The sequence below is a fragment of the Hetaerina americana genome, unplaced genomic scaffold, assembly GCF_022747635.1.
Source record: "Hetaerina americana unplaced genomic scaffold, ioHetAmer1.1.p SCAF_7, whole genome shotgun sequence".
Taxonomy (NCBI): Eukaryota; Metazoa; Arthropoda; class Insecta; order Odonata; family Calopterygidae; genus Hetaerina; species Hetaerina americana.
In genome coordinates, this window is record NW_027287316.1 from 29,094,809 (window position 1) to 29,117,566 (window position 22,758).

Genomic DNA, 22,758 nt, shown 5'->3' on the forward strand with positions numbered 1-22,758 from the left:
GAGGAGTTTTGAAATATGTTACCATTAATGTGTTGGTTAGGGGATGTGGTGGTCTAGTGGGTAGAGCATTCAACTACCGCCTGGAGTTCCATTCCCAAGGATACCTTTGGGTACCCTCTGCATCACCCTAGCTGTGTGATTTTTTAGGTACCATATCGCCCTGGGAAACCATTGGTGGCACAGGGAAAAGAACTGGTCCCCCTACCGTGTGTGAATTTGACACTTGATTGAGCTTAGTATTTGGTGAACTCTACCCTCATATATCAAACTAACCTTTGTTTGATAAATACGGTTTGTGGTTTTAGTAATACACTAGTTTTGTTATCGTGAAAATGCAATGGAATAATTCTCAGTGTGAGTTAATGACACATTTATTTCTTGATTTTGCTACTTCATCTAGTCTAGACTATCCAGGAGTTGTTCATTTATATTCTACATCTCCCAAGCAGTTGGATATCATGGTTAAGTCTTGGAAAAATATATGCTCATAAGAATAAAAAAAATTTTTTTGTTTCAATGGATTCATTTATTACTTATCTGAGCAGGAACACATTCATTATTGTACATCAGGTTTTAAATTTCAAAGCATAGTAAATGCTCTCAAATATTGAGGTTAACACTTAAAAAAATTACATTGTTTTAATTAAAATTTTAAGGCATGGTGCAGTCATCTCTCTGTACATTTCCAGGCCAGTCACATCCCTTGGAAGTAGGGTTCCAAATGGTTCCATTTTCACATGTGAACAGGACTGGTTTGTCATGATTACACCGATAAAACTGTAAGAAAAGTGAATTATGGTAATTAAATTAATTGAAAAATCGTAAATTTAATTAACTGCTATGGAATTTTTTATCATAAATAGGCATATAATCTTTAGATAAATATTAATAAATAGCTATGTGATCTTTAGATCTAACTGTGGTATGGAGGCAAGTAATTGAAATATGAGACGAGAGGAAATGTTCAAAAAGTGTGTAGCTTTCAATAATTTTATGTATTAGGGTATGAATATTGACACTACATACATGCATGGAGAATTCTATGTAATAGTCAAAATTGTGCTTTGACTTCCCTTAATGCTCTTAGTAAGAGGACATGTCCAGGAAAAACAGACATTTGGTAATCCTAGGTGTGCACATATTAGGCAGCATTTTTGTATTATGTTTTAACTAATTGCTGTAGCACATAAATCCATTATAAATTAATATTGATTTCCCATGGTACATCATGAGTTAAAGAATGCAACACAAGAATTAGACAATTAACATAATTGTCAAAACAATAATTTGACCTAGATTAATTTAAACTCATTTGAGGATTTTATGGATATCCATAATGAGGATTATTTATTTTGTAGAGAAATTTCTATTCCCTCAAATTTTATTCCACTCTCATCTGTATGCGTTACTGATATGTGCTATCATTTTTGAATTTACAAGGGCATTATCTGTTTATTTTTTTGCTAATATAGATTTTCTTTATTAAAGTTATTAGACAATTTGTCCACCCATTATTGTTTGTGAATTAGTGATGATTGCAAGTTGGCACCAATCATTCATGGTTATTGACCTCCAGCCGTTTTTGCCATTAGATAAACTTCCCCTAAACCATATTTTTATGATGAAAGAGCAAGCCACCAGTTGGTGTTGACCAGATCTCTTGGAAAATCTTCATAATCCCATTGACCCTAATTTGTCTGCATCATTGACCTTTATTTTTGAAACTAATTTGTGTGTCAGTAAATGTACATATTCATAATGTTACTCTAACTTACTTTGTTGCATTGTGGGTGTGGATAGTACTCCATTGTACCATTGCAGTCTGGATCTTCACTTGCGGGTGGTTGTGGTCCAGGAGCATCTGGTTTCTGGGGAGTCTCTGGCATTTCAGGAGCCTCTGGTTTCTCAGGAGCAATTGGTTTATCGGGGCATGGTGTTACTGCAGACGTGGTGGTAGTTGTTGGTTTGGCAGTTGTTGGTGCAGAAGTGGTGGTAGTTGGCCTTTGAGTGGTTGGTGGAGGTGGACGCGTAGGTTTTGGTGGTGGTGTGGGCCCACTTGGGGTGGTGCTAGGTGGTCGATCCCACTCCGGCTATTTTCATTAGAATAATGTCTTTCAGTTAAAAATCTTGACTGAACTATTATAATTTATCAGTACTAATAAATTTCCACAAATCTCTATTTTAACATTCAGGTTCTAGACATCCAAAGATAAAGTTGACTGATTGGAGTATGTTTTATATTATAAAATTAGCATATAAATTCAAAGAATTATTCAGGCTATTCGAAATCATAATTTTGCAATTTTGGTGATTCATAAATTCTGAAGACTTTCAAGAAGAGATAGACCAGAAGTTTATTTGACAAAATGTAAGTCTGCCATTGAAAGCATAAAATATTTAGTATGGATTGTTATAGGGTGGTTGAAAACAAGCAAAGCTTTCAGCTTGACCCTTCAGGTCAAAGCACCACATTTTTAAGTTGTCTATAAGTCTGTGAAGAAACCACTTGTGCAGCTGAATTCTGGGGACCATCACATCATTAAACAACTACAATCGTAAATGCACTTTTCTTACAACGTGCTATCATTTTTATCTGGAATAATATAAAAACTGCAATTTTTTCCATAGTTCAAAGAATGCTAACCAAATCAATAAAGGATTTATTTAGGGAAATTGTCCTCTACCATTGCAGAAAGAGGGTAAATGAATTTTTGGGAGATAATGGATTGGAAACAAATACTTTAAGAAAGGTATAGAGCGCTCAGATTGTCTTCTAAAAATGGTGGCATATTGACTTTAAGATTCGATTACTCATTTTCCCCTTGCATGATACATAACCATAAAAAATCAAACCTAAGGACTCCTACATTTCACACCCTGGCCTCCATGGGCACGATCAGCTCCACCCAAGCTGTGTGATTTTTCAGGTTCCAGATTTTCCTAGGAAACCATAATCACATGTTGTCGGGATTACACTGAGCAAACTCTGCCATCACCTAGCAAACTGACCTTGGGGTTGATTTCCTGTGTTTTTGGTTGAAATATATATATATATATATATATATATATATATATATATATATATATATATATATATATATATATATATATACATACGAGGGTCATCCGGAAAGTAGTACCCGTTCGTGCCGCATGAAGTGCTGACGACGCGAGTAGCCGCTGGACGAGGTCAGATAGCTTCAGTGGCTTGTCTGCCTTCTCTGAGCCAAGTTGCGTGACGCTAGCATTGCCTGTGTTGTTTCTGTGATTGTTTACAATGTTTAAAAAAATTGAGAACGCCGCCAGTTGTGAAGTGAGGGCAGTGATTAAATTCCTCAATGCAAGAAACGTTCGCCCATGTGATATTCATCGCCAATTAAAGGAGGTGTATGGAGACAATGTAATGGACGAGTCGTCTGTTCGGCGGTGGTGTCGCAACTTCAACATGGGGAGGGGGAACACACACGACGATGAGCGTTCGGGGAGACCGTCTGTCATTACAGACCAACTGGTGAGCTCAGTTGACGAATTCGTGAGGAACGATCGGCGCGTCACAATTGATGACATCTGTGAGCATTTTCCCAATGTTTCTCGAACAATTGTTCATGAAATTGTTAAACACCATCTGCATTATGCAAAAATTTGTGCAAGATGGGTCCCTCGCGTATCTCAATGAGCTGGCGGCGAAGGACTATGCAGCAGGAATACAGAAACTTGTCACACGTTATGACAAATGCCTTAATTTGCTTGGAGATTATGTTGAGAAGTAGTTTAAAGTATCCTCTTTCAAATAAAATTTTTTATGTTTGTTAATATTTACTTTTGTGTCTTTATTTCACGAACGGGTACTACTTTCCGGATGACCCTCGTGTATATATATATACACATACATATATATAGCTAAATATATATATATATATATATATATATATATATATAACGATTGTACGGAAAAACTCACACGAGCGGCACAATAATGGGCTGACACAATATAACACAAATAGAAAAGAATAGACACATTTAAAAGAACACTCACACGGTAAATTGTTCGAGCTTTCGGCCCTCTCAGAGGCCTTCTTCAAGAGAGACTGAAAATATGCTATTGCAGAGGAGAGGGGAAAGAGCTATGGGCGTGGAGGGGAGGTGTGGAGGGAATGCTGGGAGGGAAATTAAATATGGCGGTTTAGGATGGGAATTTTAAAGGAACGGAAGGATAGTATGTAGGCGGATTCACGAGTTCTCACCTCTATGTTGGTGGCTGAATCAGGTAGGGATTCTAGGATGCTTAGAGCAAAACACTGGTCGAATGAAAGGTTGTGGGAATTGGCGTGTGAAGGGATAGGAAGAGAAGAGAGTGAGGCAGAATTGCAGGAGTACCGGTGATTATTCATTCGGATGGATAAGGGGGTAATGCATTCACCTATGTAAAAGGAAGTGCAATGCTTGCATGATAAAAGATAAATAATATTTTTTGAGAGGCAATTAGCGTGGGAACGAGGTGAGGGGGCTATGAGGGGATGTAGGGAGAGGGGAGTAGGCATAATAAGAGGACAGGTTTTACATCGGGGGCGGTTGCAAGTTGGGGAAATATTGGGAAATTTGTCACGGGGGGGCGCCAAAGGGTTGGTGGATCTCAGAAGGTTTTTGAGATTGGCAGGTCGTCTGTATGCGATAGATGGGCATTGGGGTAGTAAGGATGAGGTCGCGTCATTGTCATGTAAAATTGGAAACAGTTCTTTAAGGAGGGTTTTCAGTCTGTGTGATCCGGGGTAATAGGTGGTGCAAAGGTTGAGTCCTGCGTCAGATGTGGGCTTGTTATTGTGTGGTGTGTTTGGTTGGGTGGAACGGTGGATTTTATTTCGTAGTAACTTTTCTGGGTAACCGCGTTTGAGGAGTGCAAGGTGTAGATTGGCAAGGTATTTGTTGAGAGTGGCTGTGGTGTTGCAAATTCGGTGTCCGCGGATAGAGAGAGAGTTAGGAATCGAGCGTTTCGTGTGTTGAGGGTGACAGCTTGTGTGGTGTAGGTATTGCTGATGGTTAGTGGCTTTGATGTGTACTGAAGTAGTGAATTTGAAGAAGTGAAGAAGGCCTCTGAGAGGGCCGAAAGCTCGAACAATTTACGGTGTGAGTGTTCTTTTAAATGTGTCTATTCTTTTCTATTTGTGTTATATTGTGTCAGCCCATATATATATATATATATATATATATATATATATATATATATATATATATATATATATATATATATATATATATATATATATATATATATACAGAAACAGATATAAGGAAAAGGGATAGGAACACATATAAAGGACGAACACAACAGAGGTGGGGAAGGCGGAATCGAACGGATCACAAGAGTAAAAATATTTCCTCAACCGGGACTCGAACACCGGATCTTTCCACTTGCCGGGCGGATGCTCTTAACCACTTGAGCTATCGAGGATAGTCAATTTACCCTGAGATCCGTGGGTCTAATATGTCGCCAAGCGCCCCGATTCTTTCAGCCAAGAGATGGCGTCAGGGGGCAGTTTCACCCACCAAAGGAGAAATAGACAATACACAAGGAAAGGAAAGGACAGTGGGTTAGAATTCATACAACATCATACAGGAAAGGAACAGTGCGTTTCGTGGCACGCATAGCCAGAAGAAAGAGATGAGCCACATTGGCCAAATACACATTCAAACACGAAATCCCGCCAAACGGCGAATAAATACTCATATATACAGAAACAGATATAAGGAAAAGGGATAGGAACACATATAAAGGACGAACACAACAGAGGTGGGGAAGGCGGAATTAGACCCACGGATCTCAGGGTAAATTGACTATCCTCGATAGCTCAAGTGGTTAAGAGCATCCGCCCGGCAAGTGGAAAGATCCGGTGTTCGAGTCCCGGTTGAGGAAATATTTTTACTCTTGTGATCCGTTCGATTCCGCCTTCCCCACCTCTGTTGTGTTCGTCCTTTATATGTGTTCCTATCCCTTTTCCTTATATCTGTTTCTGTATATATGAGTATTTATTCGCCGTTTGGCGGGATTTCGTGTTTGAATGTGTATTTGGCCAATGTGGCTCATCTCTTTCTTCTGGCTATGCGTGCCACGAAACGCACTGTTCCTTTCCTGTATGATGTTGTATGAATTCTAACCCACTGTCCTTTCCTTTCCTTGTGTATTGTCTATTTTCTCCTTTGGTGGGTGAAACTGCCCCCTGACGCCATCTCTTGGCTGAAAGAATCCGGGCGCTTGGCGACATATTAGACCCACGGATCTCAGGGTAAATTGACTATCCTCGATAGCTCAAGTGGTTAAGAGCATCCGCCCGGCAAGTGGAAAGATCCGGTGTTCGAGTCCCGGTTGAGGAAATATTTTTACTCTTGTGATCCGTTCGATTCCGCCTTCCCCACCTCTGTTGTGTTCGTCCTTTATATGTGTTCCTATCCCTTTTCCTTATATCTGTTTCTGTATATATGAGTATTTATTCGCCGTTTGGTGGGATTTCGTGTTTGAATGTGTATTTAGCCAATGTGGCTCATCTCTTTCTTCTGGCTATGCGTGCCACGAAACGCACTGTTCCTTTCCTGTATGATGTTGTATGAATTCTAACCCACTGTCCTTTCCTTTCCTTGTGTATTGTCTATTTCTCCTTTGGTGGGTGAAACTGCCCCCTGACGCCATCTCTTGGCTGAAAGAATCGGGGCGCTTGGCGACATATTAGACCCACGGATCTCAGGGTAAATTGACTATCCTCGATAGCTCAAGTGGTTAAGAGCATCTGCCCGGCAAGTGGAAAGATCCGGTGTTCGAGTCCCGGTTGAGGAAATATTTTTACTCTTGTGATCCGTTCGATTCCGCCTTCCCCACCTCTGTTGTGTTCGTCCTTTATATGTGTTCCTATCCCTTTTCCTTATATCTGTTTCTGTATATATGAGTATTTATTCGCCGTTTGGCGGGATTTCGTGTTTGAATGTGTATTTGGCCAATGTGGCTCATCTCTTTCTTCTGGCTATGCGTGCCACGAAACGCACTGTTCCTTTCCTGTATGATGTTGTATGAATTCTAACCCACTGTCCTTTCCTTTCCTTGTGTATTGTCTATTTCTCCTTTGGTGGGTGAAACTGCCCCCTGACGCCATCTCTTGGCTGAAAGAATCGGGGCGCTTGGCGACATATTAGACCCACGGATCTCAGGGTAAATTGACTATCCTCGATAGCTCAAGTGGTTAAGAGCATCCGCCCGGCAAGTGGAAAGATCCGGTGTTCGAGTCCCGGTTGAGGAAATATTTTTACTCCTGTGATCCGTTCGATTCCGCCTTCCCCACCTCTGTTGTGTTCGTCCTTTATATGTGTTCCTATCCCTTTTCCTTATATCTGTTTCTGTATATAAGAGTATTTATTCGCCGTTTGGCGGGATTTCGTGTTTGAATGTGTATTTGGCCAATGTGGCTCATCTCTTTCTTCTGGCTATGCGTGCCACGAAACGCACTGTTCCTTTCCTGTATGATGTTGTATGAATTCTAACCCACTGTCCTTTCCTTTCCTTGTGTATTGTCTATTTCTCCTTTGGTGGGTGAAACTGCCCCCTGACGCCATCTCTTGGCTGAAAGAATCGGGGCGCTTGGCGACATATTAGACCCACGGATCTCAGGGTAAATTGACTATCCTCGATAGCTCAAGTGGTTAAGAGCATCTGCCCGGCAAGTGGAAAGATCCGGTGTTCGAGTCCCGGTTGAGGAAATATTTTTACTCTTGTGATCCGTTCGATTCCGCCTTCCCCACCTCTGTTGTGTTCGTCCTTTATATGTGTTCCTATCCCTTTTCCTTATATCTGTTTCTGTATATATGAGTATTTATTCGCCGTTTGGCGGGATTTCGTGTTTGAATGTGTATTTGGCCAATGTGGCTCATCTCTTTCTTCTGGCTATGCGTGCCACGAAACGCACTGTTCCTTTCCTGTATGATGTTGTATGAATTCTAACCCACTGTCCTTTCCTTTCCTTGTGTATTGTCTATTTCTCCTTTGGTGGGTGAAACTGCCCCCTGACGCCATCTCTTGGCTGAAAGAATCCGGGCGCTTGGCGACATATTAGACCCACGGATCTCAGGGTAAATTGACTATCCTCGATAGCTCAAGTGGTTAAGAGCATCCGCCCGGCAAGTGGAAAGATCCGGTGTTCGAGTCCCGGTTGAGGAAATATTTTTACTCTTGTGATCCGTTCGATTCCGCCTTCCCCACCTCTGTTGTGTTCGTCCTTTATATGTGTTCCTATCCCTTTTCCTTATATCTGTTTCTGTATATAAGAGTATTTATTCGCCGTTTGGCGGGATTTCGTGTTTGAATGTGTATTTGGCCAATGTGGCTCATCTCTTTCTTCTGGCTATGCGTGCCACGAAACGCACTGTTCCTTTCCTGTATGATGTTGTATGAATTCTAACCCACTGTCCTTTCCTTTCCTTGTGTATTGTCTATTTCTCCTTTGGTGGGTGAAACTGCCCCCTGACGCCATCTCTTGGCTGAAAGAATCGGGGCGCTTGGCGACATATTAGACCCACGGATCTCAGGGTAAATTGACTATCCTCGATAGCTCAAGTGGTTAAGAGCATCCGCCCGGCAAGTGGAAAGATCCGGTGTTCGAGTCCCGGTTGAGGAAATATTTTTACTCTTGTGATCCGTTCGATTCCGCCTTCCCCACCTCTGTTGTGTTCGTCCTTTATATGTGTTCCTATCCCTTTTCCTTATATCTGTTTCTGTATATATGAGTATTTATTCGCCGTTTGGCGGGATTTCGTGTTTGAATGTATATATATATATATATATATATATATATATATATATATATATATATATATATATGTATATTTATATGTATATATATATTTATACATAAATATAGCTATATATATAAAAAATATTATACATATATATTAACCATATACTCTTAGTTCCTTAAGTTGGCACAGTAAAAATCCTTAGTGAAATTGGAAAAACAAATGGGAAAAATGTTTAAAAACTAAAAAAACCATTTGGTTATCTAAATTATTCAATTATTTTGTCAACTCACCCTTGGCGTGGTTGTGACTGTGGGAATAGGAACTTTGTAATCCTTCATGTTCTGATGAAGGACTTTAATGAGTGGGTTGACCTCTCCACAGACGCCATGGAAGTCATCCATGTCAATGGCCCATGTCATTGCTCCAGCATATCCCTTTTGTTTGATCCAGTCCATTTTAATCTGCAAACTCTTCTTGTCTTCATATCCAACCCATTGAGTGCCTATGCGATAAACAAGTTTGAAATTAGGTAAAAATAGGGATGTTAAAGCATGCAATTCCTTTGAAAAATCATTCCTTTGTGCATACTAAATATTTTTCAATGCATTGCTGGTGGGTGGGAAAGTATGTCCTTCCATGTATTAATTTTTTACATATTCATTTGAAACCAATGCTATTGGGACAGGAATTTTCTCTTGACTGTAGATTTTTATAAATAAACTATTTTTGACCACTATTAATAAAGACCAATAGCCATTTCATAATTTTGATGTAATCTTTTTTTTAATATTGCAGAAAACATCATATTTTAAATAAAAGTAGATGTCAGGTTCTTATTTTTCCTTTTTATTCCAAATTCTAAAGCAGTATGTTGTTATTGTTTTCAATCAAAAGGTACTTTGGTATATCTGAGATGGCATAAGGTCCCATTCTAAGCATTAATATTTTTTATCTTGGTAGTCTCCCATTTAAGGTATGTTCCCAATCATATCTTGCTTCTAACCACAAAAGCCACTTTTAAACAGAATCGGGACAATAAATTTTAATATAAATAATTTAGAGAAATTTTTATGGGACTTTTAAAATCTTGAAAGAAATTAGAAAGCATATTATAAAATACTGTGTGTATTGTGTGAGGAAACAGTGGGAATGTAATGTTATAAGGCAGTGCTGTATTATGAGCTTGACTGTTATTATGGTTATGGTGTGAAAAATGCAACAATAAAAAACAATTAGCAAGGTTAGGCATCCATAGAATTTTGATGATTTCTGAATCTAATTTTCATATCTAAGTTATAATTCCCTACCTTTGTGTTATCAAGAGTGAACACCATTCTTATAAGCAAGTTCTTAATAAAATAATTAAGGATTGTTAACAGTAGTCCACCAGCTAAGGACCACTACTGCACCTCTAAGATCTACATAGAATGACTCGTACACAGTAATACCCTATTCTACAGAATGTAATTCTTAACTCCACAGTTCCTTTGCCCCTTCATACTGTCCAACATGTCTAATCTTTTGTTATTTACCTTGCTTGCCCAACATTTTTCATCCCATCATTCATCACCATTCCATTGCCACTAATGCCCTCCATCAACCTTCCCCTGCTTTTTTTTTAAATTTCTCCCAGCATACTCTAACATGCCACAAACTTGTTTGTTTTTTGCCATTCATATCAATTTTATCCTGACCCACATCAATTAAGTCTCTAGTCTGCACATTCTCTTGGTTCAAAAATCAATTTTCAGACCTGTACAAATATAATATCGGTATGAATTGTTGCACCAATGTTTTCATTATTATCCCTGTCTGTACCTCCTCCTGATTTCAGAAAGCATTTTTTTCCAATGCAGTTCTTTTTTCTATGTCCTTACCACTTGGCCTATCTTTTTCTAAAACAGCTTCCTTCGTAGTTGATCTATTCTACCCACTGTAATATATGTCATTTAGATTAAATGTTTAACTTGACCTTCCTGCTATTTCCAAAGCCTCATCCCTAAATTCCTTTTCATTGAGTGTCATCCCACACTTATGAAACTGCCCCTCTGAGTTTTATATTGTATTTGTCTGGACTTCTTAATGTTTGTGTCACTCATGTTGGTTAGTTTGGTAGAGTGATTAAGGTTTTTTACCAATGCCTTCCTCAATAGTATTTACTGAAATGGCAATGTGTTTTACAAGGTTGTCTCTAAGGTTGAGTTATTTTTTCAGTCATTTCACAGAGCAACTTAAGACCTCAGTCTTGCACCCCACAATCTACCTGGTTTGCATGTCTCCACCAGGAACAATATTTTTGCACCCACAGATATAGTTCTAGGGGTTATATGAGCATGCAAGTATTTCTAACAATCAAGATTTTAGTCCAAGGAGAGGGATTCAGAAATCCCTGCAGTGTTATGTTTGGTTGTTGGCAGAAAGTGGAAAAAGTTCGTCTTAATTTTCAGCTAATTTTACAGATAAGAATACTCACCAGAATAAGCATATGGGCAGAAACCTACGTCATCCCACTTCTTTGTCCAGTTGCTATCCTTTTTGTCCACTCGTTCACAGATCTGTAAAATGAAATTTAAAAAAATGAATGATTCAGATAAGGAGAGAAAAAGAAATGGATATAATTGAACAAATTTCATTGAAAATACTCCTTGACATAAATATCAATCTACATCCTAATTTTAAAAGAACCACTACATCTTTTAAAATGAGGATGTAGCTAGCATTACCTCATAATAGGCGAGGAATCCTTTGGCTGCTGTATATTCTCCCTTGGCTCCACCTCCTGCTTCCTTATTGATGTATGTCCCGAGGCTGTAGTCATTGTTACTCGTGGAAAGAGTAAATGATCTACCATAGAATGGTACTCCTACCACTAGACGGTCTGGAGGACAACCCATTTGCACCCAGAGCTCCAAGCCATCATTCTGTGATGTAAAAATAAAATGATTTGATAAAAGTTGCTTATCAGAGAATCAGTTCCCTAAATTGATATGTACTTGACTATTAAGTACGAGTTGAAAGCTTCATGACCAATCCTAACTGTTTTGATGAGCTGAAAGCCAGTGTAAATTCCTAAGGACTCAGTAGTCATTTACAAGAGGCTCATGTCTATTGACATTTATTGTTTGAATGAGGAAGAGCTTTGAGGTTGAAATGCTCTTGCTAAAATTCCTAAAATATTATTCATTTAACATGAATAACAACAGCAAGGTATCAAGTGTTGTTAAAAATATGTAATATATTGTCATTACAGACATCATGATTCTCACAAATAATATTGGTGCATAATTATCAACTTCATTGTGCATGGAGAAATGACATTAATGAATAAATAGAATTGAATTCTCTAACTGCATGCTACATGAATAAATGGCATTGATGAGGCACTCTTAAGAAATTTGTGGAGTTATAAAAATTTTATGGGAAAGCAAACATTCCCTTGCTCTGAAAAAATTATACCTACTGAGTTATAAAAGTAGTCATTGAAATATTCTACTCGAATATTATGAACAAGAGTCACTTTGGTCCTTTGCAATCATGCAAATTCTACCAACTTTTTGATTATATAGAAATCAGAGTTGGCATAATGTCTAGTGTATTGATAAAGCATTACTTATTGTTAGTAATCTTATATTATTTTAATGATGCAAAAATTGCTCAAGGTTACGCTCTCCATTATGGTTTTTAAATACTTACCACGTTGAGTTTCTGATATGCCCATTGGTCATGTGGCCTCTTATAAAGTGGACTGTGAACGTCAGCAAAGCCTGCCCAGTTTCCTCGTAAATCGTAAGACATCACATGGATTGCATCAACTAGTCTGTGGAAAACATTAATGTAAATATTTCAATATTGTTAGTTACAATTCAATAAATTTGAATATAATTTTCATGAGAAGCCGTCAGAATTTTATATAGCTAAGGAGAATATCTTCCTGCCAATGCTTTCTAACCTAAATCTTTGATCACTGATAAGTATTGGTATGTACAGGCAAGGCCTTTTTGTGAACTTGTATATTATTTTCAATATTTAGCAGTTTATGTTTAAAATCTGATTTGCGTTTTCCCAGGTATAAGGGAGGAAAATTTACAGGCTAAAATATGTCTTACTCGCAAAGATCAGGAACATGGTATCCTTCTTGTAGACGGAACTTAGCCAGTGGGACTGCCATTGTTATCTCCCATCCCTTCCCAGCGGCAAGGAATGCTGTTCTTAGTTCTTCAACAAAATAGAAGAAATTGTTCTTGTCTGCTAATTTTCCACCTCTATCTGTTGCTCCAGGATACTCCCAATCGAGGTCAAAGCCATCAAACCCATACTTGTGCATAAACTCTGCAAGGAAATTATTTCTGCATTACTTGAAGGTTACTAAGTGATGTTTTATATAAATATACAAACTTCACTTTACTTTATGGTATAAAATTTGAAGAAAAAACTCATGCTTACGCATAAACATTGCAAGGAAATATTTTCAAATTCATTTTAAGTATGCTATGTGATGTTTTATTTAAACATTCTAATATCACTCTCCTTCACAATATGATATTAAGGTAAAAAAAAAATTATCCTGTGGCATAGACTTGAAGTGAGGCATCTAATTCAAGGCACAATATTGATTTTCAGCTTGCAGAATGATGTTATTAGGTCCCATTACTGTGCAGTTAGCCTTGATCATGCCTTCAGTAAATTTGTGTTGAATAGTGATGAACCAACATTTAATTAATTATTTCTAAGTGTCTAATAATATTACATATTTTTATGACAACTTAAAGGGGTGAATACATAATGGAAGAATTTCATTGGGATTTGTTTTAGCTGATTATAGGCAACTGACTGTTTTCACATTTAGCTTTGCATGCCACTGTAAGCCATGGAGTTTTTCATTTCTCACTTCTCCATACAAGTTGATGAAGAATATGCTTTTACTCACCGACAACACTGCGAATAAAAGAATCTCTTCTGGCCTTCACAGACACCATCTCTGAGTATTTCCGCCCTCCCTCTCCCCAACCTCCAACAGCAACTTCAGTCTTCAGACCTGGATACTTATTCCTGAGATTGGTAAAGTTCTGGAATCCCCCTTGTTCAACATCAATCTGCAGAAAAAGTTTCAGAATGCAAGCAATCAGCAATAGTGGTTATAAAGCCTCAGCCAAATCAGGACAAAACTCCATTTTACAAAATGCATGAATTTGAAAACCTGTGCATAATTGGAATTGTGATTAAACTATAGCTTGTGTCAGAAAAGTTATGCGGAAAAGTACATATCTGAATGATTCCAAGCATAAAATAATGTAAAAACTTTATATTCACAATTGCATCATGCTAGAGTCATTACCCCTTTCTTATAGATATTCTCATGATGACATGACTCAATTGGCTCTCGAAAATGCACTTTGTGAAATGAGATAGGATTTTGGTGTAATTAGACAGAGTGCTTCATCAAAAAATACCAGGGATGCCATTTGATGGATTCTACATGAATAGCAACTCAATCCATCACATATTCAATGCATGCCCTGAATGACCACCCTTTTCGAGTTCCATTCTGTGAATGGTTTTGTATTCAGTTAGTCTGTAATTCATGTTAAATTGATAATATGATAGATTTTTACTGGAAAGGCTTCAGTTTCCAATTAAGGCATTGAAATCTCCAAAACTGCCGATGCTTATATGGAGGAAGAACATCAGCACACCAATCATTTGATGCATGTTTGGGAATATTGGGGAACAAGTCTGTTGAACCTTATATTTTTCAAGGCTCAGATGTCAGAAATGTTAATGTTTGATCAATCAGCTACTCAAGATCCTTCAAGATAAACCTCTGTAATAAAAAAAATATGCTTATGTATGAGGGATTCTGAATCAATTTGCTACACAGTCATCACTTGAGTGTGCCTTCCTCAAAAATGGATAGGGCATGATGGGGCCCATGGTTTAATTGTTTGTTGGATCTCATTCCATTGTATATTTTTGTAGCATCACTTTTGATAGCAATTAGGATCGCTATTAATCAGTAATATGTAGGGTGAAGAAGTGAGTGATGATGCTAATTTTAAGGAACTGCATTTGAAATTCTATGCTGAAGATTGAAAGTAACCTATATTGAACCCCCTGATTACCAACCAGCCACTTGATTAGACCATACTACTTCATGGACAAAAAATCCCATTGAGTTTTACATGTGTTTTTGCATTGATTGATGTTATTTTTTTTAGTCTAGCTAAATAAGTTTACCAATAAATAAAATCATATGTATTTCAATTTGCCATTCCTTACATATGTGTAAGTTTTACCCATAAAATTTTCAATTGAATAACATTTATGGTAAAAAGTAAAAAAATGATTCTGTGCTATGAACATTTCGTTTTAGATGTTCTTTTAAATGTCATTAATGTTCTGACACTGCACAGGTATAACACAAACTTAGAGTTAGGGCTATTGATATTCACTATGCTATAATTATCATAATATTAACTAATATATACCTACATATATCTCTGTAAGCAACTTTTGCATGTTTTTCTTTTACAAATGTGCATATGGTTTAAAATAATAATTTAACAAAATTAAATATTTTCTAAAATATTGAAAAATCATGCTTTGTCACAGGAGTTTCAGTAAACATGATTAACTGCCTGAGCATGATGCAGATATGTTGTAGCATATCATTAACCCCTGGAGCATCTGCTTCTGAAAATACCTGAGAGAGCAGTCTTATTCTCAGCAGTTCTGCAGATCTTAAAATTAGATGGAGGAAAAACTAAGCTTCCAGTGGATATGTTCTAAAGGTTAGTAACAGTAGGAGTAAACAGAATTTTATGATCCCAATCCATTGACAGATTCTACATGCTTGATATCCATCCAGTAGTGTACCTCGGGGTCCAAAATGAGGATTTCCCAGGTGACGTTGGACACTCCTATGAAGGAGTAAATTACATGGGTGCACATCTCAGAGGGCATATCATCTATGCCATATTTTCCAATTCCAGGGCGGTAGATGGCCCAATTACTGAAGTAGCACACAATCCGAGCAGACCTGTCATCACTTTGTTTGCTCTCTGGAGCTGCTTCACCTGTAGATGGTCAGGAAGCAAATTTGATTACTTTTTTTCAAACTCAGGGGTTGGGATATAATTTTTAATTAAGGGAGTTCTTATCCTCAAAATGTTTTTAATGTAGTATATTATTCCAAATTAACCTGATGTAATAGGAGTGGTGTGGAAACACACAAAATAAGTGGAAGGTTGACAAATATATACATATTTTTACTTGTTTTAGTGCAAACATGACTGTAGTGTCTTTCTGCAATTTTTAAATTGACTTTTTGAAAATTTTAGTTTCTCTTGCTTATCTCATACATTAATGGCAGAAGTAAAAAAATGCTCCATAGTTGGTATGGATTGTTTTATGGAAACATGAATCATACTAACAATGAGTAAAATATGACATTCTAGAATTAGCAGTCTTTGGCAAATTCTTCATTAAATGCTTTCCTTCAGTACACAATGAATGGCCTTGAATTTTTTTGAAATATTGGTTTATTTCATTGCTCACTATTGGAGTCTGCTTTATTCTTATCAATATTGCTCATGCAGTAATTTTATTAGCATTGAAGAATGTACAAATTATTCTACTCAACAATCAGAATCATATTTTCCTACTTTATCTTTTTGTCGAACTTACCAAATTGTACTGATATCACAAATAGGACAGCTAGTGTCCAAATCAGTCTGCTTCTCTCCATTTTGGCAATGTCTGGCCACCTGTGAATATAAATAAGCTTATTTTAGTGATAAGATCTTATGAAGGTAATATGTGTAAAATTCATGTCAGCTCATTGCCTTGATGCTGATAAGAAGCCATCAAGTTACATTTCTTTCCATAATGATATGTTTATTTTGGTATTACTAATTCATCTAAAAACATTCTTCTCACTAAAATGTAACCATGGGCTATTTTGTTTGAGTCATTGGCATCAAACAACCAAATTATGGTATTAACTGCTACTCAGTTGCAGGGGATAGAATAAGGAAGATCCATTCAGAAACTCCCTTGTGGATTATTTTTGGTTTGATTCGAATTAAAAATTCCTTTGCACACCTTGTTTAACGTAAGCATAAAATCATTTACTGCAGGATGAAATGCGATTATTTTTAAATTTAGTATTCATTTTTGCTCAAACATATATGAAAATTTCCTCCTCCTACATCCTTTAGAGGTTTTCCTGATCTGCTACCATTGAGTTATCTAATTCAAATTATTAAATTACCACTTTAAAATAGAATATATGTTATTCAGTGAATTTTCCATTTAATATGTATTAAAAGTTATCCAAATCACAGCTTCTGAACATTTATGGGCATCTTTCATTTGGCAGATCCCTTATGGAAAAATTTTATAGAGTCACTATTGTGAGCCTTGCTGGGGTCTGCGGATTGTATTAAGTGCTATTCTCTTTTTGAGGTACGCCAAGGGTTCAGTTTTCATTCACTGGGCCCTGATTGGGCCTCTGTAGCCACTGATCTTTATATCTGATTGCCTGGGTGTAATACGATTAATGCAACTCCACCATAATTCTATCACCCAAACATTCCCAAATAAACTATCTTAATTCAAAGATGTTTTTCCTTCACGTAGCGTATTAGCTGTTGCCACTAATATTGCGACTTTTCTTGTATATTATGGAACACGAGGTCCAATTAAGTGAATGTTTAAAAAAATTTGCATTTAAAATGTGATTTGGCCTAAGAAAATCACGCTCAATGATTTATTAAAGGAACTGTGGAATTTCATATATCATTTCTGTTTGAATTATAATTTTTATTCTGAATTTGACGTACATAGTTTTGATTGTTCAACAGATTTCCTGAAAGCACGATTTTTTTGCAATTATTCTTTCCAAGTGAAGTTAAGATCGCCGTATGATTTTATTAGCTCTACTTCCCATAATGTTCTTCGACATTAACCATATCAGCCGTGAAGAAAAGTGTAAAGAGTATTCTAACTCTCTCCTTGGTATGCTTTGAGATAATTATGTGGTGTCATTCCGTGGATAACGGTTATTATCCGTCTTCTTCAATATTCGTAAAAGCGCGATCGTTTTTTCTCCCGTGGGTCAAAGCTTCAGCATGAGGTGATTTTTCAAATTATTTTCTCGCGTTTCAATCTGAACGAATTACAGTTGTGCTCCCCCTTATTATCCGTTTATCGTGAAAGAAAATGTACTCTCATTTAAAATTCTTCATAGACGGAATTACCGCCAAGAAGACCCTGGGTGGTAGTTTAGACACCCGTTGAGATCTCCAACTCCATAATAAATTGATTGCTCCTGTACCAGTCCTATTAATGACCACCGAAATTGTCGTTGAGGCGTCTACAGCTACCGGGATATTCGTGGACACGTCCCGAACGGCCTTGATTTTGTTCCCGAGCTCGATTTTTTGTCTGGGCGACGAAGAATGGGGAAAAAGGAAGGGCATAATGTAAAAAAAGTTAACTGGATGCGGGAGATTTAAGGGGATCTGGAGTGGGCGGGTCGAGTTTGACATTTTACTTTATATATTTTTTCCGGTTTTCGGCCGAGGTAACTGACCTAAGCGGGTGGATGGGTGGGGAGGATGAGAGGTGGAGAGTATCCGTTTTGAATAACGAATGAAGGGATAACCTTCCATCGTCCCTTCCCACGTTTCCATCCAGTGTCTTCATCCCTTTTTACTCGGAAGAGAGAGCTTCGGGGGGTTTTGACCGTGGAGTGAAAAAGTCAAATGGTGAATTTCATAAAGCGTTTTTCTCTCTTGCTTATATCATGCAGGATGATACGGATTAAATCTAGAGCGGTAATTAAGTGACCTCACGTAACCAGACACGACAAACTGCACCGTCGTTGCAAAGGTAAAACAATACATCCGATGGTCGTGTGTGCAATTTTTCCACTGTAAAAATATTTGCAGATCTTACGAAGAAATTAATATCAGCTTGAACCTTGTATGTATGGGTATGTTATGGGTATATATGTACTACAAGTTGATATATACACAGTGACATCAAAATAATCGTAGAGATTTAAAAATATTTATACTCATCAAATTATACCCATATAAAAGTCCTGAAATGAATTATCGTGCAATATATTGTTTAACACGTTTAGTAATCACGTAGTTTTTTTAAGGACTTGTAGGAATTTTTATAATTTTATCTTTAATGCTCGCTTCAAAAGCAGCGTGATTAGTACTTGAAAAAATGTCAAGAACTCCCTAGGATCCTGTTGCCTTTGTTTTAAGAAATACCAATCTGTTCGAAAAAGATGTTGCTGAAAGTATTTTCTGTACTCATAATTTGACCTAGTGATAGTGTGTCCTAAATAATGGCATTCTGCTTACGAAAACGGAGGAAGAAAATTTAGAAAAAGTTGAGAGAACAACATTGAGACATGTTTCCTCATATCAAAATAAGTACTCATTATTATTTTCAAAGTTTTTATGATAAATACTGTTTAAAGTTTTTTCGGTTGAGCGTGTTGCACCCCAAAGTAATCTTGATGTTTGTTCGCGCAGACGCCCTTCAATTTAGCTTAATTCCTATTTTAAAAAAAACGTAAGAAATGCCGCAACAATAACGCCAGTAGAGTCGACTTCTGATGCGCGCATAAATACGCAAAATAAACGTTGGAAATATTATTCTCCTAGGCCGGAAAGATTTTTGCACTCTGATATTCTCGCAATCATATCTTTTCTATATATTTCTTTTTGTTGCAATAGTTTCTTCAACAAGAGAAGTATTTTTAATTTATTTTTGTCGGCAAATTTCTTTGAAATCTAAGCCAGACTTCAAATGCTTGAGGCTTTTGGAAATAATCAGTTGCGCTTTTTCTGTGGATGAATAATCGTGAGAATGAATCGGCCTTTAGGTACGTAACCGCGCTCTCTTCCAGCATTAAATGTTGTTTTTTTGGTCGTCAATCGATGAATGTCTTCACTTGGTGGGTGAAATCAGGCAAAACCACACGCCCGTATGGGTTTACCTGATTTCATGTTCAAGATTTCATTGCAAATAAGCTCTCGTAATTTGGATTTTGTTTCAAGACAATGTATTTTCACTGAAATTGGCGTCTTTTAAGAATGGGCACGCGCTTGTTGAATTTGGTGTGGTCTAATGTGGAATGCGAATATTTTAACTTCGCTGAAAATGATGTATCGCCATTAATATTAATTGACCGATATTTACAGCATCATTAAGAGAATATGCTGAAAATCATAAAAAATTATGTTGTATCCGAGAAATTAATGATATCCAAAAACAAGGGAAATCGTTTAAGGCGTGTGTAATTGTGGAATTTAAAAAAAAATCGGAAGCCTCGAGGAAATCATGAAGTAATTATTCTTCAGTGTAACTACATCAATAATTACAGGGTCCTGCGGTCGGGATTCACGCGTGCCTCCTGGGAGTTTAAAAGTGGGTGTCCGCTGTGTTGACCACGCCCGCGCGTAAGTTCTTCCTACCTTTTCAAATCCGACGTGGCCCGCTCAAGGTCACGGGCGCCTATCCTACCCAAATGCTTCCTTGCGTTGACAACAAGACTTGGTTCGGCTGACAGAATATTACATCGTGCCCGATCGACCTTTGGAACGGCACTGTAAACGAATCGTTCTGTAAGGCTCCTGTAATGAATTTTAATGCACGGTTTGTGGATTTGGGGTGGTTTGGATGAATATATATGCGCAGTGCGTCACAACTATTCTTTCAAAAGTTTCTCCAAGTGAAAACTCTTTCCACTAGGAAGTAAATAGTTGTTTTCTAATTTTTCCCTCTGCCGCGTCCTTAGTAATTTATGCCGGCGATCCTTTATGGCCTCCTTCCCGAAATTACCCCCGAATATTTTTCAAATATTGCTAATACGTGTGGAAATATAAAAGAAGGGAAAATCCCGAGAGGAAGATTAAGAAAGAAATAGGATAAATTAAGAAGGGTCAAGTTATAAAAGTTATAAGGGGTGAGAGAATTAAAGATGAGTAAAAAAGAATGGAGGACTGCAGCAAACAGTCTCAGGATTGAAATACTAATGATGATCACTAATATACAAATGGTGAAGATGATAAGGTATTTGAGCGTGTAAATATTTGAACTAATATCTCAACTGTTCAAAAAGGAAATTCAAATCATTTTAATTTTCAAATTCTAAAATACTGGTGCATAGTATTACTGAAATTTACGTTATTACATCCAAATACATGCCTCCTTTGGGTTTAAAATAATTTTGGCGTAAGATTAGTAAATTTTTCAAGACATCAAAGTTGTTTAATTCCTTTTGCAAAGGATATGTAACCGGCAAGACCATAACTTTATTACTTAATTGGTTTAAAGGTTCCTACATCATAAGTATGGAGGCCAGGAGTCAATTCCTATTACTGTAAATTATTCAATGAAATTCAGGGAATGGCCAGGGAAGTTAATAGACTACCCAAAAATGAATGCTTCCATTCTAAATTTGTAAAAGAGTTTTGTTGATTTTTAAATGCGAATGTGTAGATTTGTCCGTCAAAAGTATCCCTTCGAATTTCCTATTTTCTTGTGCTGTAATTCGCTTAGTTTCACAGCTAATGTTGTACCTGAAGAACGGATGAATTTACTCGACTTTTCTTGCCCAGAGCGGAACGTGCCACATCTGCTCCAATAACTTGCCCTTGAACACCGAGATGGCATTTCCGTCTTGAAATTTCCTTGTCCGTGAATCCTTAAAAATTATCGCCTGAATTTTGAAATACGCTTCCGTTTTTACTGTTAAGAGCCCCAATTCCACCATCATCGCAAGCTCTATATTATGAAATGTACTAAACAAATATCGATTTTAACACGAATAGAAAATTCATCGTAATTTTGGGCGTAGCATTGTATATAACGTCTGCCAATTTACCACTGCGCATTTCCCGTCCAAGAAACAACCCAACTATATGTTGTAGTATTATTCCCTCTACCGACCCTTAAAATACTCTATCTAACATGATCCTTTTCTACTCTCGTACCTTGGTTGGTTTGTTAGCTTGAAAAAATCAGTCGAAGGATTCCTAATAAATCAGTGCGGTAGGAGCTTACGAGGAAAAAGTGGAAACGTATGAAGACCGTTACTGGAATGCATACTCTGGGAAGACTTAATTTCCATGTTAAGGTGGATCTCATTGCAAATCAGGCCGTTAGGTGCGTTCATTTTACATATTCAGGGTTTACTTCCCTTCTTCCTGAGAATGCCCTGGGTCATCGGCGGGGTTCAAGCCCAGTACCCTCTAGTCATTGGCACTATACCCACTCGGTTACCACGCCACTACAGTTTAAGGGACCCTCATTGTTTATCATCTCTTTGCTCCGAGCAAGGAAATAGTTTAATGGTGAACTTTTCCTCAATAGTGGGCCTCTTATAAAGAAGAGTTTCAGCACTTGGGTGCTGTCACACATTCATAGTTTACTCGAGTATCGCGTAGCAATTTTTCGCGAGCGAGTTCGCAACCAATTCTATCGACTCATCCTCGATTTTTGTGAGTCGTTTTCCCGTCGCCAACCTTTTTTGGCGCCTCTTTCCGCGCATTACCCCCCTAACCCTCCCACGGTCAACTCCCCCCATAAACCTTCCCCTTCGCCCCCCATCCTCCCCTTCATCGGTTCCACCCGTCCACCCTTCCCGTCCCTTCCCTGCTCATCGCAGCAACCCGCCTCCGCGGGGTGACCGCCGACTCCCGACGGCGCCCGATTTTAAAAAGGGAATGCTCTGACTTTTGAACCGGTTTAAGGGACATGGGACCAAAGACTGCCAAACGGGACTTTTTCTTCCTTTCTTATGCCCACTCACAATCTCTTCGCTCTTTCTTCTAGTCCTTCCCTCCTCTTCCACTTTGCCGTAGATGGACCCTTGCTATTAAAAAAAGCTCTGGCAAGCAGATACTACTGCCAGGCGTAATTCCAAAGTATCCGTCCACATGTGACATCTTTTGATGC

General features: G+C 37.7%; 1 protein-coding gene across 1 annotated transcript in view; it reads right to left on the reverse strand.

Annotated features, from left to right (window-relative positions):
- Window positions 1–576: 576 nt before the first annotated feature.
- Window positions 577–22,758, reverse strand: part of LOC139696403 (endochitinase-like) — a 40,874-nt gene continuing 18,692 nt past the window's right edge. Inside the window, exons 2-11 of the mRNA XM_071595153.1 lie at window positions 16,459–16,538; window positions 15,649–15,848; window positions 13,703–13,868; window positions 12,882–13,104; window positions 12,469–12,592; window positions 11,499–11,696; window positions 11,249–11,330; window positions 9,066–9,277; window positions 1,776–2,090; window positions 577–777 (exon numbers count right to left, since the gene is read on the reverse strand). Of these exons, the coding sequence (XP_071451254.1) occupies window positions 652–777; window positions 1,776–2,090; window positions 9,066–9,277; window positions 11,249–11,330; window positions 11,499–11,696; window positions 12,469–12,592; window positions 12,882–13,104; window positions 13,703–13,868; window positions 15,649–15,848; window positions 16,459–16,519 (1,707 nt within the window). The 5' untranslated portion in view covers window positions 16,520–16,538 and the 3' untranslated portion in view covers window positions 577–651. The remainder of the gene's footprint in view (window positions 778–1,775; window positions 2,091–9,065; window positions 9,278–11,248; window positions 11,331–11,498; window positions 11,697–12,468; window positions 12,593–12,881; window positions 13,105–13,702; window positions 13,869–15,648; window positions 15,849–16,458; window positions 16,539–22,758) is intronic.